Genomic DNA, 18,763 nt, shown 5'->3' on the forward strand with positions numbered 1-18,763 from the left:
GACTTTCAGGAGGAAAAATAATCAGCTACATGTATATAATATTATAAAACTTGCCATCTTCTATTTTTAAAGTTATGATATAGTTAATTATACATACAAGATAGGTAAACAGAAGAAAATGTCTAATCAGAAAACCTATAGGAGGGTAACATTTTTTGTCATTTAAAATTTTCTTTTGAATAGATTCTAAATTTAGAACAAGGAGTTTTCAGTCCATGTAGTCAATGAAAGTAATTTAAATCCAACAAGGGAAAATGTAAGGTTTGCTGATACATGTCACCTGCAAGAATTCCCTTTTTGTGCTTATATATATTTTTTTCTCGGGTAGGCTGGAATATGTGAGTAACTGTGTAGATGATCACCTATTCACACATAAACTTCTTAACACATACAAAACCCTTAGGCCTAGGCCCTGCTGATTTCACTAGCTCTTGGAAGCCAGGTTCTTTCAGACACTTTTGTACATATTCCTTTTGAAAAGGAGATTTTGGGCTGGGATGATGGGGTTTTCTAAATATATAGTCATGTTATCTACAAACAGGGACAATTTGACTTCCTCTTTTCCAAATTGAATACCCTTTATTTCTTTCTCCTGCTCTGGGTATATACCCAATGGATTATAAATCATGCTGCTATAAAGACACATGCACACGTATGTTTATTGCGGCACTATTCACAATAGCAAAGACTTGGAACCAACCCAAATCTCCATCAATGATAGACTGGATTAAGAAAATGTGGCACATATATACCATGGAATACTATGCAGCCATAAAAAAGGATGAATTCATGTCCTTTGTAGGGACATGGATGCAGCTGGAAACCAACATTCTCAGCAAACTATCTCAAGAACAGAAAAGCAAACACTGCATGTTCTCACTCATAGGTGGGAATTGAACAATGAGAACACTTTGACAGAGGAAGGGGAACATCACATACCAGGGCCTGTCGTGGGGTGGGGGGAGGGGGAGGGACAGCATTAGGAGACATACCTAATGTAAATGATGAGTTAATGGGTGCAGCACACCAACATGGCACATGTATACAGATGTAACAAACCTGCACATGGTGCACATGTACCCTAGAACTTAAAGTATAATAATAAAAATAAATAAATAAATAAAGTAAAAAAAAAAAAAAAAAGGAAAGAATGTACATCCTCTCTATCCTTAAGGCTATCTGACTACTTTTTTCTCCTCCTTCAGTATGTAACTGAAGCATCACTTTCTCTGTGACATGGCTCCTGTCATCCCTAAGCAGTTGTAGAAGTTTCCTGTCTCTGTATTCCTGTTATAGATTGTCTTATACAGATCTTTGTTACTCTCATGATTCAGAATTTCATTATATAGCATCTTGTTATTTGTGTCCCTCTTAGCCTTCCCAGCATTTAGCACTACATAAGTAGTTGGTGAGTAAATGAATGCCTGGAAAAACCACAGTGACACTAGCTAATACTTATTGAGTACATGCCAGTCACATACAAAATGTCTTGCTATATGCTAGTCATTGCTTTTGTGTATTTATTCATTTTATCCATTATAGCAACCTTAGGAGATAGGTACTATTATTGTTCTCATTTTATAGATGAGGAAACTTACTATATTTATTGTTTACAGCATTATGTTTTTAAATATGTATACATTGTGTAATGGCTAAATCAAGCTAATTAACATAGGTATTACCTCACATACTTACCATTTTTTTTGTGGTGAGAACACTTAAAATCTATTCTTTTAGCAATGTTCAAGAAAATACTTATCATTTTTTTGTGGTGAGAACACTTAAAATCTATTCTCTTAGCAACTTTCGAGAATACAATACCTTATTATTAACAAGAGATGGCAAATGCTGGCCAGGATGTGGAGGAAAGGGAACCCTTGCACACTGTTGGAGAGTGCGTTCTTTATCACTATGCACTACTTTCTTTCCAGATGAATCTGTAAATAACTGAAGAACTATAACTGTATTCAGCCCAGATTTCTTCTGTATTTACCTTAATGCAAAGTTGAGAAAAGTTATTTCTTGTATGGGACAAGTTCTTGTATATAATCTATCATCTCTGGATAACAGAGATCATCTCTTGGGATATGAAAATATTTTACTGTTAGGACATTTTCTTTATAAAGATATTTGATATAATTTTAATCAGAATTGTTTACTATTTAATATAATAAACTTTCTGTTACTCATCAAAATCTGTCTCTATATCCTAATATACAGGCCACTTTATCCTGGAAATTCTCCAAGTGAATAAATTCTGAACCATCACATACATTTAGAGAGTTAGTGTTCCACTAGAATCAGCAGGGACAAATGAAGGATAAAAGTGATAGCTTTAGATTCAGAATTTTTAAAAAAATTATACTTTGAGTTCTAGGGTACATGTGTACAAAGTGTAGGTTTGTTACATAGGTATACATGTGCCAGGTTGGTTTGCTGAACTCATTTCATCGTTTACGTTAGGAATTTCTCCTAATGCTATCCCTCCCCCAGGCTCCCACCCCCGACAGGCCCCAGTGTGTGATGTTCTCCACCCTGTGTCCAAGTGTTCTCATTGTTCAGTTCCCACCTATGAGTGAGAACATGCGCTGTTTCGTTTTCTGTCCTTGTGATACTTTGCTGAGAATGATGGTGTCCGTGTCCCTGCAAAGGACAAGAACTCATCCTTTTATATGGCTGCGTAGTGTTCCACGTTGTATATGTGCCACATTTTCTTAATCTGATCTATCATTGATGAACATGTTCCCACAAAGGACATGATCTCCTTCTTTTTTATGGCTGTATAGTATTCTATGGTGGATATCTACTGCATTTTCTTTATACAGTCTATCAATGACAGGCATTTAGGTTGACTCCATGTCTTTGCTATTTTGAATAGTGCTGCAAGGAACATATACTTACAAGTGTCTTTAAGATAGAATGATTTATATTCCTTTGGGCATATACCCAGTAATGGGGTTGCTGTGTTGAATGGTAGTTCTGTTTTAAGTATTTGAGGAATCACCACACTGTTTTCAACAATGGTTGAACTAACTTATACTTCCGCCAACAGTATGTAAGCATTCCCTTTTGTCTGCAATCTTGCCAGCACCTGTTATTTTTTGGATTTTTCCATTCTGACTAGTGTGTGATGTTATCTCATCGTGGTTTTGATTTGCATTTCTCTAATGATCAGTGATGTTGAGCTTTTTTTCATGTTAGTTGGGTGCATGTATGTCTCCTTTTGAGAAGTGTCTGTTCAGGTCCTTTACCCACTTTTTAATTGGGTTAGTTTTTTTTCTTGTAAATTTATTTAAATACCTTACAGATGTTTGATATTAGATGTTTGTCAGATGCATCGTTTGCAAACTTTTCTCCCATTTTGTAGGTTGTCTGTTTACTCTGTTGATAGTTTCTTTTGCTGTGGTGAAGTTCTTTAGTTTAATTAGATCCCATTTGTAAATTTTTGCTTTGTTGCAGTTGCTTTTGGCATCCTGAAATATCTGCCTGTTCCTATGTCCAGAATGGTTTTGCCTAGGTTGTCTTGCAGGGTTTTTTGAGTTCCTTGTGTATTCTTGATATTAATATTTTGTCATAGTTTGTAAATATTTTCTCCCATTCTGCAGGTTATTTCTTTACTCTGTTGATTGTTTCTTTTGCTGTGTAGAAGGTTTTTGTTTGATATAATTCTATTTGTCTACTTTTTGGTTTTGTTGTCTGTGCTTTTGAGGCCTCATCCATAAAAATCTTTGCCCAGACCAATGTCTGTAAGCATTTCTCCTGTTTTCTTCTAGGAGTTTCACAGTTTCTGGTCTTAAATTTAAGCCTTTACTCCATTTTGAGTTGATTTTTGCTTATGGTGAAAGATAAGAGTCTGTTTTTATTCTTTCGCATGTGGATGTCATCATGAGGTTAGCTGGTTATTATGCAGACTTTTTTGTGTGGTTGCTTTATAGTATCACTGGTCTGTGTACTTAAGTGTGTTTTTGTAGTGGTTGGTAGTGGTCTTTCCTTTCCATATTCACTGCTTCCTTTAAGAGCTTTTATAAGCCAGGTCTGCTAAGAATTCCCTGAGCATTTGCTTGTCTGAAAAGGGTCTTATTTCTTTTTTGCTTAGTTTGGCCAGATATGAAATTCTGGATTGGAATTTCTTTTCTTTAAGAACATTGAATATTAACCCCCAATCTCTTCTGGCCTTTAGGGTTTCTGGTAAGAGGTCTGTTAGTCTTATGGGCTTGCCTTTGTATGTGACCTGACCTTCCTCTCTAGCTGCCTTTAACATTTTTCCTTTTATTCAACCTTGGAGGATCTGATGATTATGTGTCTTGGGGATGATCTTCTTGTGAAGTATCTTACTGGGGTTCTCTGCATTTCCTGAATTTTAATGTTGGCCTCTCTTGCTAGGTTGGGGAGATTCTCGTAGATGATACCTTGAAATATGTGTTCCAGGTTACTTCCAGTCTCCCCATCTGTTTCAGGGACACCAATGAGTAATGGATTTGTTCTCTTTACTTAATCTCATATTTCTCAGAGATTTTGTTCATTCTTTTTCATTCTTTTTCCTTTATTCTTGTCTGACTTACTTCAGGAAGCCAGTTTCCAAGCTCTGGGATTCTTTCCTAAGCTTGATCTATTCTGCTATTAATAGTTGCAGTTGCATTATGAAATTGTTGTAGTGTGTTTTCAGCTCTGTCAGGTCGGCTGCATTCTTTTCTGTACTGGCTATTTTGTCTTTCAGCTCCTGTATCATTTGGATCTTCCTTGGATTGGGTTTCAACATATTCCTGCATCTCAATAACCTTTGTTTCTATCCATATTCTGAATTCTATTTCTGTAATTTCAGCCATCTCAGTCCAGTTCAGAACCCTTGCAGGAGAAGTAGTGCCGTCATTTTGAGGAAAGAAGGTACTCTGGCTTTTTGAGTTGTTAGAGTTCTTGTGCTTATTCTTTCTCATCTTTGTGGGCTTATGTTCCTTCAATCTTTGATGTTGCTGATCTTTGGATTTTTTTTTTCTTTTATCCTATTTCTTGACCTTGAGAGTTTAATTGTGGTATAAGGTGGGCTCAGTCAACTGGCTTCATTTCTGGAAGATTTTAGGGGGCCAAACCTCAGCTCCCAACTTCTGGACTTCATGCTCTAAATCTGGGGGACTTGTATCCAGCCCCAACATTGTTCTCTGACTCGTCGAGGGTAGGAACCCACTGTGCTGGTGGGACCTACGTATTCCTGGACCATTGGTCATTACACTTCAGTGGGTGGTACTAGCCAAAGTGTTTCGTAAGGCAGCAGCAGTGGGATTTGTCCTTGTTTGCATGTATTAGCAGCACAGCAGCAGCAGCAGCACGGTGGGGTACGCACTCATCAACTGCAGCAGGGTGCTAGCAGGTGCCTGCGTCCCTGCAGGCATTCACAGTGGCAGCAGAGGCATTATTGCTTTGAGGGACACAGGGCCCCTGCTGCTGGCGACTGTGTCCACGGTGATGCTGGTGGTGGTGTTAGCATGGGGGTCTGGTGCTGGCAGGTGCAGGTCTGTGTCTGCCCTCTGTGCATGATCACTCAGGTGGGGGTGGCTGCTCAGGGTAGGGGAGGTTCATTGTTCTCCCTTCCTAGTTTTACTCTTGCAGCAGTGTTGGTGCAGGGATAGGGCTCTGGAGCTGGTGGGGCTGGCAGGGTTCAGTGGGGCGAGGGAGCAGACAGGCTGGTGCTTGGCTGTGAGCACTACTTTCCAACCTGAAATCTCATGAGAACTTATTTACTATCATGAGAACAGCACAGGAAAAGCCGTCCCCATGAGTCAGTTACCTCCCACCAGAACTCTCCCAAGACCTGTGAGGATTATGGGAGCTACATTTCCAGATGAGATTTGGATGGGGACACAGCCACCCAAGATGAGATTTGGGTGGGGACACAGCCAAACCATATCACTACCTACCACAATACTTGGCATATGATAGATGCTCAATAAATGTTTGTTGAATAAATCATTTTTTTAAAAAATTGACCAATGGTAGTACTAGTTTTCCATGGTTATATTTGTTAGGAAAAAAAACTTTCGTTTGATTAGTAAGTGATACATGGAGATTTGGAAGGAAGGAGAGAGAAAGAGAAAGAAAAAACAATAAACCATTAGAAAAAACAAATGTACACACACATTAAGTGACACAACTTTTATATTTATTTATTTATTTATTTATTTATTTAATGGATGGTGATTTAAATGGGTGGTGACTTCAATGGGAATTTTTCCTGGCGACAAGATTTGTTCTTACTCTTGTTGAATTAGAAAAATTTTTTAGCTTCAATATTATGATAAATTGGATATGTAAATGTCATTGCTTATAGCTTAGTATTTTAGTCTTCCACAAATTGATGCCTGTGGTATCTGGACATTCCTTGGCCTGTTCTTGTAAATAAGGAGATAGTGATGTTTAAGGAATAGCACTGTGGCCAGAAAAGCAAAAAACAAACAAACAAACAAACAAAAAAACCAAAAAGACCAGGCGTGGTGTCTTACGCCTGTAATTCTAGTGCTTTGGGAAGCCGAGGTGTGCGGATCATTTGAGGTCAGGAATTCAAGACCAGCCTGGCCAACATAGTGAAACCCCATCTCTACTAAAAATACAAAAAATTAGCTGGGCGTGGTGGCAGGCGCCTGTAATCCCAGCTACTCGGGAGGCCAAGGCAGGAGAATTGCTTGAACCTGGGAGGCGGAGGTTGCAGTGAGCCGAGATCACGCCATTGCACTCCAGCCCGGATGACAGTGCAAGACTCCGTCTCAAAAAAAAAAAAAAATTCTGTATTTTCCAAGGTAAACAATATAAATGGGGCTCAGGAATACCCCATTAGATTAAAAAAAAAAAATCTCCTAGAGAGAGAACCCTTGAGCCTACAAACTAAAGACTTTCAATATAATTTTAAATAAAGTCTTTTATGTAGTATGAGTGCGTTTTTTAGTTGATAATCAATTGGCACTATTATGTAGGCTTACTAGATTTGCAAATTTACAAGTTTTTACAAGTCAGTTGGGTCCCTTCCTCAGGAAATCAGTTTAAGGTTTTTTTTTCCTATAGTGACTCAAAGAGCCTAGTTGTCCTTAAATCCTGTGAATATATTTGCCTTATAATTTGACGGCATTGAATAAACACCCTTATAGGGTCTGTAGTGTTGTAAAAAGAGAAACTGTTAAATAAAGGATCACATTTGGAAAAATAGACTGTGCTGGATAAAACCAGTATTGCATGTGAGTACTGTGGTTTGCTTTAAAGCACCTACAACTATTCAAGGAAATATATCCTTGCCCCTTACTCTCAAAATGGATACTCTAGATGGAAAACAACTGAACTACGTCTTTGTGAAATTAAACTATGGCTATAAATTAATATAAACACCCAATGTAATATTGATCTCTTAAGCAGAAAGTTATGTATTTGTGCTAACATTCAAACTTATAGAGATTACAGAGCTAACTATTAATTATTAAAGTAATTAAACTGTTTCAAGCCAAATATGCTTGGGTAAGTACAACTTGCCTTCAATTAATCACCATGTTTAAATGTACTATATTAAGTAGATCTTTTTTGTGCATCATCAGTGTGCCTGAACTTATACAGATGATAATAATAATGATAGCTCACATTTTTTTTTAGCACTTATTTGCTGGTCATTGTGCATTATACATAGATTAATTATCAAATAACTCTATACAAAATAGGTATATTTATTATTCCCAGTTTATAGATGTGGAAACTCAGTCATAAAGAGGTTTAATAAATTGTCCAAGCTTGCACAGCTAGTGTCTAAACTGGAATATAATATTGGAAAGCAAGTCAAGCATGTTAAAAATGTATTGATAGACTCTAATATTGAATTGTTTTCTCTCTTTAACACCTTTCTAGTTGATTTGGAGCATATGAGAACAATAAAACCTGAAAAACACTTACGGTTTTGCCAGGAAAATGGTTTTAGTAGCCACTTTGTCTCAGCCAAGACAGGAGACTCTGTAAGTAAAATAATGAATACTGCATATTATAAGTGATGTTTTACTTTTATTTACTAACATTCCTAGGAAGTATGCTTCCATTATTTAACCTTTGGAGCAAATTAATTCCTATTGAAAACATGAAATTCCTTAGATTAGTTATAACATGTTTATTCTGGTTATATTACTTTTATAATTTATTTAACATAATTTTATGGTTATTTTTAAAAAGGGAATTAAAATGAATATAAACCACCCATAATGTCAGTATCTAGAGGTAACCACTCATAACCTCATATGATTCCATCTAGTCTCTTTTCCTGATGCTCATACTAGTACTGTTGCCTGTGGCTAGGAGGTGGCATTCATTGAGTGCTTACTTTGTTATAGACATTGTACTACTCTGATTATCTCCGTTTTATAGAGGAGTCTTAGAGAAATTATGTAATGGGGTCCAGATTACACAGCTAATAAGTGGAGGAGAGAGGATTTGTAAAGGCAAATAGTGACACTCTGGGACTCACAGTCTTAACCACAAGCCTGTATTTATTTTTAAAAATTACGATTATAATATAGAAATAATTTTATATTTTACTTTTTACTTCATATTTTTATTGTTTCCATGTCATTTAATAATAGATTGAATAATTCATTTAATAAATGTTCAAAAATTTATTCAGTCTTATTCTTATTGTGGAACATACAGGTTGTTAAGTTTTGAACATAATGTTCTAATGTAAAATTTTGTCCATAAGTTTTTGATGTTTTGGTTATTTTCTTCAGGTAGAAAGATTCCTTGAAAGGGGATTGAAACATTGCCAAATCACCAGCAGAAAGACTAAATTCATACTATCACCAGCATTGTATGATTGCCATAACTGCATCCTTTTAACATTCAGGATTTATTTATGTATTTATTTTAAAATCTTTGTCAAATTGGTAGGCCCCCCCAAAAGAAAAAAGATACTTCACTATTTAAATTTGAATTTCTTTGATTATAATTGAGGTTGAAATTTTTAAAGTTTTATTAGTTATTCACTTTGTGCTTTTTACTTGTTATAATTTTCTATTGCATTAGAAATTTTCTATGACCATCTTTATGTTAGTGCTAATAGTCATGTGTCACAGTTTTTTCAAATAATCCTCACCGACCCCCATTTGACTATTTTTCCAGTTGACATTTTTCAACTAAAAGAAGTTTGAAATTTTTCTGTGGTTTAATATTTTTGATGTTTTTCTCTGTAATATCCTTTATAGTTTTATACCTAAAATAAATATTAAATAATATGACTGGGGTTTGATCTTTCTTTTGGTAAGACTCATTAAAAAATTTGGACTCTTGGAATCCTTTCGCCTCAGACAATGTGAATATGGGCACATATGCACCCATCTATGCCTTTGAAAAAAATGTAATGTCAATAATTGTAGATAAATTCATCCATGGATTCACTGGGCTTCTGCCCTCACTTAATCTTCCCAGGGGTCTTTTTGCTATTTCAGAATTATTTTAACTTGTAGTATTTTCACTTGTTTTTAACCACTTAGTATTTTTTTTTGCCACTTAGTGTTTTTTGTGTGCTTATATTGAACCACTATTAAAAAACTTCATTTTTTTTAAGTGATACTTTGAAATGGTTTGTTCTTATGAAATTACTTTAAGACTTGTAATCATCTCTAGCTCCAGGTAACTTCCTCTCATTGTTTGAGGAGTTGAGCTCCTGGCTTACTGTTCTTTCTCTGATATTACCTATGTCATAATTCTTAGTGATTTCAGTATCCGTGTTTCTTCCTGACTCCACCTTAGTCACTCTTGCATACCACAGATCACGTCATTACAAATTACTGTGGCTCTTCTATTACCTCAGTATCAGGCATCTTAATCACTAACCACCAACCATCTTCTGTTTCACATCCTTGAATGTCCTAACACAACCATTCTCAACCCTAGCAAGACCTACAAGACATTGATCCTAACACCTTTGCAAAATCTTAACCTCCTTTCATGTCTTCATTTTTCTCTCTTCTGAACTTAAATCTCATGGCCAGTCCAAATCATTGCCATGCACATACTCTCAATTCCCTTTTTCCTCTTTCACTTTCTCAGACCTGCTTGGCTAAATCTTAATTCTGGTTTAAACCAAGCCTCTGCTTTTTCATGGGTATGCTCATGAACATGACCAGAGAAAAGCACAGAGGTATGCTGGAGGTTTCACTTGAAGTTCACAATCCCTAATCTGAAGTGGGCCCTTAATACTGCTCAGTAATTATGCCCTATATCCCTAGTCTACCACCTCTTCCCTCAGCTAGGTGACTTTTTTTTTTTTTTTTTTTTTTTGGAGACAGAGTATCACTTTGTCGTCTGGGCTGGAGTGCAGTGGCGTGATCTCAGCTAACTGCAGCCTCCGCCTCCTGGGCTCAACCAATTCTCTGCCTCAGCCTCCCCAGTAGCTGGGATTACAGGTGCCCACCACCACGCCCGGCTAATTTTTTGTATTTTTAGTAGAGATGGGGTTTCACCATCCTGGCCAGGCTGATCTTGAACTCCTGACCTCGTGATCCACCTGCCTCAGCCTCCCAAAGTGTTGGGATTACAGGCGTGAGCCACTGTGCCCAGTCAATGACTATTTCATAGCTTCTCTTCTCTCTTCAGAAGTGTTCAAACTATCCTCCTCTATTCTATCAGCTGATGACCTTGTTTCCTATTTTATAAGAAATTTGAAACAAACAGAAGACAACTTCTACATACTGATGCTACCAGGTCTAACCTCATCCTGCTTACTCCATCTGTTCTCATATCTTCTGTCTTCTCTGTGGTTACTATGGGATCTATTCTAGCTAGGGCCAACTTCTCCATTGTGTGCTAGTCCCATTTATCTTTGCTGAATCAAGGATATTGCTTTAGCAGTTCTGTTTCATATGTTTTATTTTTTTTCCATCTACTGGATTATTCTTTCAGCATACAACATATTATGACTTCTTTTATCTTAAAAACAAGAAAGCTCTTGATGCCACATTTTTTCTCTAGCTGTTGCCTCATTTCCTTCCTTCACTTTCCAGTATATGTTTTGAAAGAGTTGTCTCTAGTTCTTCTTTTCCCAATTTCTCTTCTAGTTCCAGCAGACTTTTGCCCTCAGTATTTTACCCAAACTGCTATTATCCAGGTCATCAATGGCCTCCTTTTTGCTGAATCCAATGATCAGTACTCAGCCCTCATCTTACTTGACTAAGTAGCAACATAAATAATTGCTGAGCACTCTGTCCTCTTTGAAATACTCTCTGCACTTAGCTTCCAGGATACAATGCCTCAGTTTTTTTTTTTTTTTTTTTTCTACTTCACTAACTACTCTGTCAGTCCCTTTGACTAATTTTCTTACCTCTCCAACCAACTAAGGTTCAGTCCTTTGATATCTCTTTTTCTACATGTATTCCCATAATGGCTTTATTTAGTCTTCTGGCTTTGCTCAGACTTTTCCCCTGAACTCTAGACTCTTATATCCAACTGCTTGTGCAGCATCTCCACTTAGATGTCTAATAGGCTGCCCAATTTAACATGTTTAGAACTGAGCTCTTGATATTCCCTCCTAAAATCTCTCACAGTCTTCCCCACTTTAATAAATAGCAGATCTACCAGTTGCTCAGGCCAAAAAAATTTTGGAGCCTTTCTTGACTCCTCTTTTTCTCTCATACCCCACATCTGTCACCAGATCCCATTGGCTGTACTTTGAAAATATATCCAGAACCTGGTGACTATTTCTTACTGTGTCCACTCCTACCACTTTGGTTCAGCCTCCATAATCTTTTACATTAGTGTCTTTGCTGATTCTCTTTTCGTACACTTGGTCTCCTATAGTGAATGTTAATACAAACAACCAGACTAATGCTGTTAAAATAAAAGTCACATTGGGCCACCCTCCCATGCTTTCCATTCATTTGGAATAAACATCAAAGTCCTTCCAGTAGCCTACCAGATTCTACATGCTTTGCAGTCGTCATCTCTTTGCTCGTCTTCTTTTAGAACCACTCTTTCTCTCCACTCCACCACAGTACTTTTCCTATTGTTCCTTGAACATTGACCATCAATGAACTAAAATATATTATGCTTCTTAGGGTACAAACGGCATAAGGCTATCAGAAATATGTATCCATTTTTTGTTAGAAATAAAAATTAACAAAGTTTTGATAAATATTCTGTAAGCATGTGATGAGTAGGGATAAGAATATGGTAGGACATTTATGAAGAAAAGATAGTTATACTACACTAAATGTCAGGATTGGAACTCTAGTAATTATAGTAGACCTGACATAAGCTAGCTATGTGTGGAAAGGCTATTTATAGAAAAATATTTGTCTGTTTTTGTTTAATCGTAATGGCATATATTTTTCCTTTGAACTGATAAAATATAGTAAATAGTACCAAGTTGCTTTACTCGAGATACATGGAGAATTTGTCGGAATGATGTGAAAGTCACAGAAAGTATTAAAGTGTTAGAAAGCAAGACCTTTTAAGATAGGCCACAGGCGGCTAAAAGGACCAAGATAAAATTGGCAATGAAAAGTAGGGTGGTAAAGTATAGATTATTTTTATTTTCTTCAGTAAGTATGGGAGTTTTTATACTAGTAAGTAAGATTGTTTTGTTGTTTTTTAAAGCGGTAGCTGTAATCATCATGTTAAATCTTTAATGTGTGTGTTTAGAGAAAATTCATTGAATTGGATAGAGTTTTGAATTATGGCTTAATAATTTAAAAAGTATTATATTTAAAATGTTGCTACATTTGACAAAGGTATTTTTGGAATCACCTGCTATATCATATTTTTGCAATTATTGCTGTTTATCATTTTTTAAAAAATTCTGTTTATTTAAAGATAACTTAAGCATGACTCTTATATCATTTAAACCCATTTTTGTTATGTAGGTCTTCCTGTGCTTTCAGAAAGTTGCTGCTGAAATCCTTGGGATCAAATTAAACAAAGCGGAAATAGAACAGTCACAGGTGATTACCTTGAACTTTATGTTTAAAAAATTAATGAATTTCTTACAAGGCATTAATTTTCACTCATAAATTCTTACCCATTTATGCCTTCTGTGTACGTGTCTCTAAAAGCTTTGGGAATGGATTGTATGTATGACTCAGTGTTTATTGCAGAAGATGGAGAATGTTAACTTTTTATGTTAACTTTTTGCCAAATTATGATACCCTTGAAACCTCATTTTGTCTCTTTTGTTGGGAAAAAGATACTGGTATAAAAAAAATTATTAGTGGTTAACTAATGAGTTTAGGTGCTGACCACATTGTTTGGTACTTCTTTATTTAAATCCTTATGGAGCGTCTATTCAATTTTAAAACATCCTTGACTGTAATGATATTAGTTTTTGATGTTGTTTTGTTGTCAGTTTAGTTGTGTTATTAATTAGTAAGGATTTCTAAGTTTTTTCACTATTCTTAGATAGTTCTGTTAGACTAAGAAAGAAACATGCATATCAGTAGCCAAGAACTTTAAAGTACCACTATAATTTCCCACTAATTCATATGTCTGATAGAATGAAAAATCAGAGCAAGCGCCTAAAAAGTTATGCTTCAGAAGTGGTTTGGTTAGAAGTAACAAACTAATTACATTTTTCCTCAATTTCTTCCACCCCATTCGCACCCTGTGCAACTAAAAAAGTCTGATTATCTTTTCCCATCCTTAAATTTTTCTTTAATTCTTTTAGAGTTAGTTCTGTATCTTTTTCTCATGGTCCCTCTGTGTGTGTGTGTGTGTATGTGTGTGTTTTAAAATGATTGAAGCAAATATTTGAAATTGTTATACTGATGTGGATGTTTCTAGGACTTGATTAAAATATTTGAAATGCTAAACATTTGCTAATTTTAATTCCCATCATTCAAAGACATTTGTTTTATTTAGCACTTGGTATGGCCAGATACAGTGCTAAGATACTTTGTGATGTTTAAATAGCTCCCAGACACATAAAAAGTGGTTACTTGGTTTGGATCTAGGAGAATATAAGAAAGAGAAGTCACCATGATTTGCTTGATCACACAGACCTTGGATCCCAGAGGTCAAGTAATTCCTTTGCTTTTTAGCTTCTCTGTCTAAATAATGTTTGTCTCTGCTTAATTAGACAGTCTGTGATTATCATAAGTGATTTATTCGTCATATGTTGTATACTCAGTATAGTGGTAGGTCTAAAAAAGAATTAAAAGACTTTAAAATGTCCCTGCTTTCAGTAAAGAAAATTAATAGGTTATGTGCCAGGGGGACTGTGTTATCTCAGTTAATCCTCATAACTCCCTGGATCAGGTAAAATTTTATCATTTTATGATCAGGAAGCTGAGACTGTGGAGAGATTCAGTAACTTGATCACTAACCCTTAGTTGGGCACTGGTGGAGCCAGAATTTGCACCCAGGTCTCTCTGACACCAGTGCCCTTGGTGTTTCCACTCTACTATACTGGGGGAAAGTGTACTGGGCAGTTTGGAGTGGGAAGGGAGAAAATGGCTGAAAGAGGAGCTGATATCAACAATATACCTGGGTAGAAAAGCTTAGGTTGTATTTTAGAAACAGAAGAGCAGTTTGGTTAAAATAAATGACCATTTGTGTCAGAGTATAAAGAGTTTGAGAACAGATTTTGGGGATTTATGAATGCCAAGTTGATTAATTTTATTTGACCTATAATCATTTTGAGGTAGGGCAATAGATGAAAGCAGTTTTTAGATAGAATTAATCTAATGGGATATTTTTGTATGTCATTGGATAGGAGGGAGATTGAAGTAAGGAGACTGAGTTACTGCTACCATGTGAAAATGGCCAAAGTCAAGGTGGAAGGGAAAGAGGGAACTGATAGGACTTGTGGAATTACTGGATAAGAGAGAATAGAAGTCCAGGATAATAACCCTGAGGTTTCTTGCTTGGAGGAATGAAGACAGGGGAAACCAATGATTGTGGTTTTTCTGAAAGAGGGAATGGTGGACTGGTGCTTCACAGGTGAGAGGGCCGCACTGAGGAAGAATTCCTTGTACTGCCTGAGCTGTGCAGCGGTGATCACATACAAGGAGACCTCTGGAGAGATGAAACAACTGGAGGCAAAATTTGGGGAAAGCTTTATTAACATTAGCTCCCTCGTGTTGCAAGATCAACAGAGTTACTATTTTGACTTTGGATATGGGCTTAATATCCTGGTGTATTTTAAATAAAGAGATATTAGATGTGTTAATTACATAATTCTCTACCCTCCCTGCACATCCACCTTGCTTATTATGCTTTGAGATTTAATTCTATCTTCAGTTTGTTGGTGGCATTTACTCTTAATGCATTCATTTGAAAGGGAATTCAAGTTACTGCAGCACTCTTCTATATGTTTGTCAAAATTCTTTGTATATAGCAAGAAGCCTCATTAGTCTTTCTTGATCCTGATGAATTTGGTGTTTTTGCCAATTAAATTATTGATTTTACAATTCATATTTCTTAGTGGAAACATTTTTGCAACTTCATCTAAAAGACTAGGAAGTGCAGATTATATATACACACATACACACACACATATATATATACACACATATATATACACACACATATATATACACACAGACATACATACATATATACACACACACACACACACACACACACTGCATGTGGCTTTTGCGACATTTGAAAGATTACTGGGGGGATTCAAGGGAATCTTTGAAAGTACTTTATATTATTCTATAGAGAAGGAGTTAAATGGCAGACTCACCAGTCACATTGATGTTGATGCTCTACTATAATAATTTACTTTGCGACATAAGTGTTTACAATGAGGTTTTAGTCCTAGTTCCATTCACTGATTATTTAAAGAGATTCTGCTAGTTTATTTCTAACCTAGATTGCTCTTATTTGGGAGTTATATAAAATGAGTTATCAACACACTTTGTAAGCTTTGCAAGGAAAAGGAAGAGAGAGAAAAGAAAGTGAATGCAATTTATTAACACAGTAAACATATTTTGAGGGTCTGTGTAATGCCAGGGACCACAGTAGAATCTGGGGATAGAGAAATGAATAAGAGAAAGTCCCTATCCTCAAGGAGCTCCCGGAATAAGTGCGGCAGCCAAACATTTAAACAGTGAACACTATAGGTCCTTTTTCCACAATTCCCAATTTGGTTAATAGTTTCATTTGCATCATTTATGTAGTCTTCCCCTTTCTCCCCGACCAACCATTATCCTCTAAGATATTGTAAGAATTGATACTGTTGTTAACAAGTGTTACAGTTTCCCAGATTGTCCAGATTTTTTATTTGCAAAGTGCCTAGACTTTTGGGAGAAAAAATAAATTTACAATTGCTGTTGTTTAGGAAATCCAGCCATCAGCTCTTTAAGAATGCATTAGATAATTGATAAAGAAAAAGCATAGTCCTTTTAGTCCTGTCTTGTGTCCTTCAGACTGAATTGCGAGGAAGTTTTGCCGTATCTACTTGGTGTTAAGAGTTCTTAATACATTTTTAAGCCTCAACATTTTTACTTGCCAATTAATAAACTATGAATATCTACTTGATTTGAATTAGGAATGTATTAGTTTTTAAAATACCAAAAAAAATTTCTATCATGTCTGAGATATTCATTAAACTTGCTAAAAATATATATTCCTTATTGTCCCCTCAAACTATTTTCAGACTGTATCTGAAAGTATCTCACGTAGGGCTTGGCGTGTAATAGACATACTCAAGATTTTAATTATCTTAATTGGCATATTATTGTACAGTACCCTTTTAACCATTAAGAGTCCTTTCTGCTTTTTAGCTTTACCTGAATATTGATCTTCCTCAGATTCTTCTTACCCATGTGTTAATTTTTTATGATTATTTTCTCCAGTATGTTTATGAAAACTGTCCTGGGATTTCTTTCTTATCCTAAAGACCACTTGTTTTCTTGAGGAGCATATTTTCTCATTTTGTGCATACTACTCTAACCCTCAGATATTGAACGTTGCTTAATGGATTTTCATATCACATACTATTTTTTCTCTTTCCTATTCACCTTTTAAATTAATTTTTTAAGTAAAATTTCAAAACCAGATGGGACTTTAGAGATCATGTAGGTTTACTTTTTAACAGGTTGTATCCTGTATCCATGCTTTAAATTGTATTCTGTAATCTTGTTGCACTTTGAATGTATACCAGTCAGAATATTCTGTAATAGTTTAAAATCTGTTTTGTATGCTAGACTCTTATTATCTCAAGAAACAGAGATTGTGCATTATTTACCTAAATGTCTGCAATATCTGGGACAGTGGTTGGCTTTGAATGAATGATAGTGACAAATGTTTTAGCCTTCAGGGTGTGTTTACTCCATATCCTGGGCATGACAAACTATGGCCTTTGCAGTGGTAAATATGTTCCTTATTATCTGGAGTAAGGTGCAATTGCACAGTTGACCAAATTTATCTTTAGTTTAATCTCTCCAAGAGTCCATCTATACTCCTTACACCTTGTGCCCCAACCCATAGGTTGCTTTCTTGCTTATGCCGTCCATTGCTACCGCTTCCATTTCCAGTATCCACTTGGCAAATGCTCTTTGAAAATATCAGGGTTAAGCTTGTGTTCACTCATATAACTCTTTTCCTCTTAGGGCCACTTCATTATTTTCATTTCATCAACTAATAGCAGAGAATAATTGAGTGTACTTTGTGGCTCTAAAAATAAAGGTTGGTATTTTGTAGGTAACATTTTCTCTAAAAACATCAATAAATGACTTTTAAATAAGCTGACTACAGTGAAACCACCTACCGTGAAGTTTATGACATGGAAATTATGTTTTTCTTTTTTTTTTTTTTTTTTTTTTTGAGACGGAGTCTCGCTCTGTCGCCCAGGCTGGAGTGCAGTGGCCGGATCTCAGCTCACTGCAAGCTCCGCCTCCCGGGTTCACGCCATTCTCCTGCCTCAGCCTCCCGAGTAGCTGGGACTATAGGCGCCCGCCACCTCGCCCGGCTAGTTTTTTGTATTTTTTAGTAGAGACGGGGTTTCACCGTGTTAGCCAGGATGGTCTCGATCTCCTGACCTCGTGATCCGCCCGTCTCGGCCTCCCAAAGTGCTGGGATTACAGGCGTGAGCCACCGCGCCCGGCCGGAAATTATGTTTTTCTAATCATAGTAAGTGAAATTTGGAATCTGCAGAGCCTTGGTTATGGGTTACAGTTCGGAAACACTTTACAAAGCTTTATGTCAAAGAGTCAAAGCCCCTGAGAGTGATGCTGCCTTGTTAATTCTTGATTAATTTGATGAAAATTAATAATGAAATCCAAGTCATTTACGTTAGTCAGTTCTTGGACCAAATTGTCTAGAGCACAGGACAGTAATCCGGTTGTGTTTCTAGGATAAGACTTAAACCAACATTTTGTTGGATTAACGAGTTGCTTACTGATTATGAAAATCCCATCTCTTCATTGTAACCCATAGTTTGGCATGAAACAGTTAGGTTTGGGGAGGTTAGATAATGGTATACAATATTTCACTGATGTACCCCCCACTCATACCTCATTTGGCAGTTGGTAATGCTTGTGTTGATAGCATCAGGCTGAGTGCCTAGTAAATCATGAGTCTTGTCCAAAAGTTAATGCTGCTTGTTGCTAGAGAACTTAAGCAGAAGCCACCCAAGGCTAATATGTTCGTATGCCTCAGCATCCTATTCATTTACTCTCAATTGTTTATAGAATCTTTATTTATAAATGTAATCACAGATAGAAGCTCATATTAAGATGCCTTTCTGTCTATCTTAGTAAATTAATAGATGCTATTATGAAGGATGAGTGTCCTGAAATAAGATATTTGC

General features: G+C 36.2%; 1 protein-coding gene across 3 annotated transcripts in view; it reads left to right on the forward strand.

Moving 5' to 3' along the window:
* RAB28 (RAB28, member RAS oncogene family) overlaps window positions 1-18,763 on the forward strand; it is a 140,626-nt gene that overhangs the window by 97,757 nt on the left and 24,106 nt on the right. For all 3 annotated transcript variants that reach the window (XM_050791672.1, XM_050791670.1, XM_050791671.1), the window contains exons 5-6: window positions 7,876-7,979; window positions 12,873-12,950. In XM_050791672.1, the coding sequence (XP_050647629.1) occupies window positions 7,876-7,979; window positions 12,873-12,950 (182 nt within the window). The remainder of the gene's footprint in view (window positions 1-7,875; window positions 7,980-12,872; window positions 12,951-18,763) is intronic.

This window comes from Macaca thibetana, chromosome 5 (assembly GCF_024542745.1).
Source record: "Macaca thibetana thibetana isolate TM-01 chromosome 5, ASM2454274v1, whole genome shotgun sequence".
Classification (NCBI taxonomy): Eukaryota; Metazoa; Chordata; class Mammalia; order Primates; family Cercopithecidae; genus Macaca; species Macaca thibetana.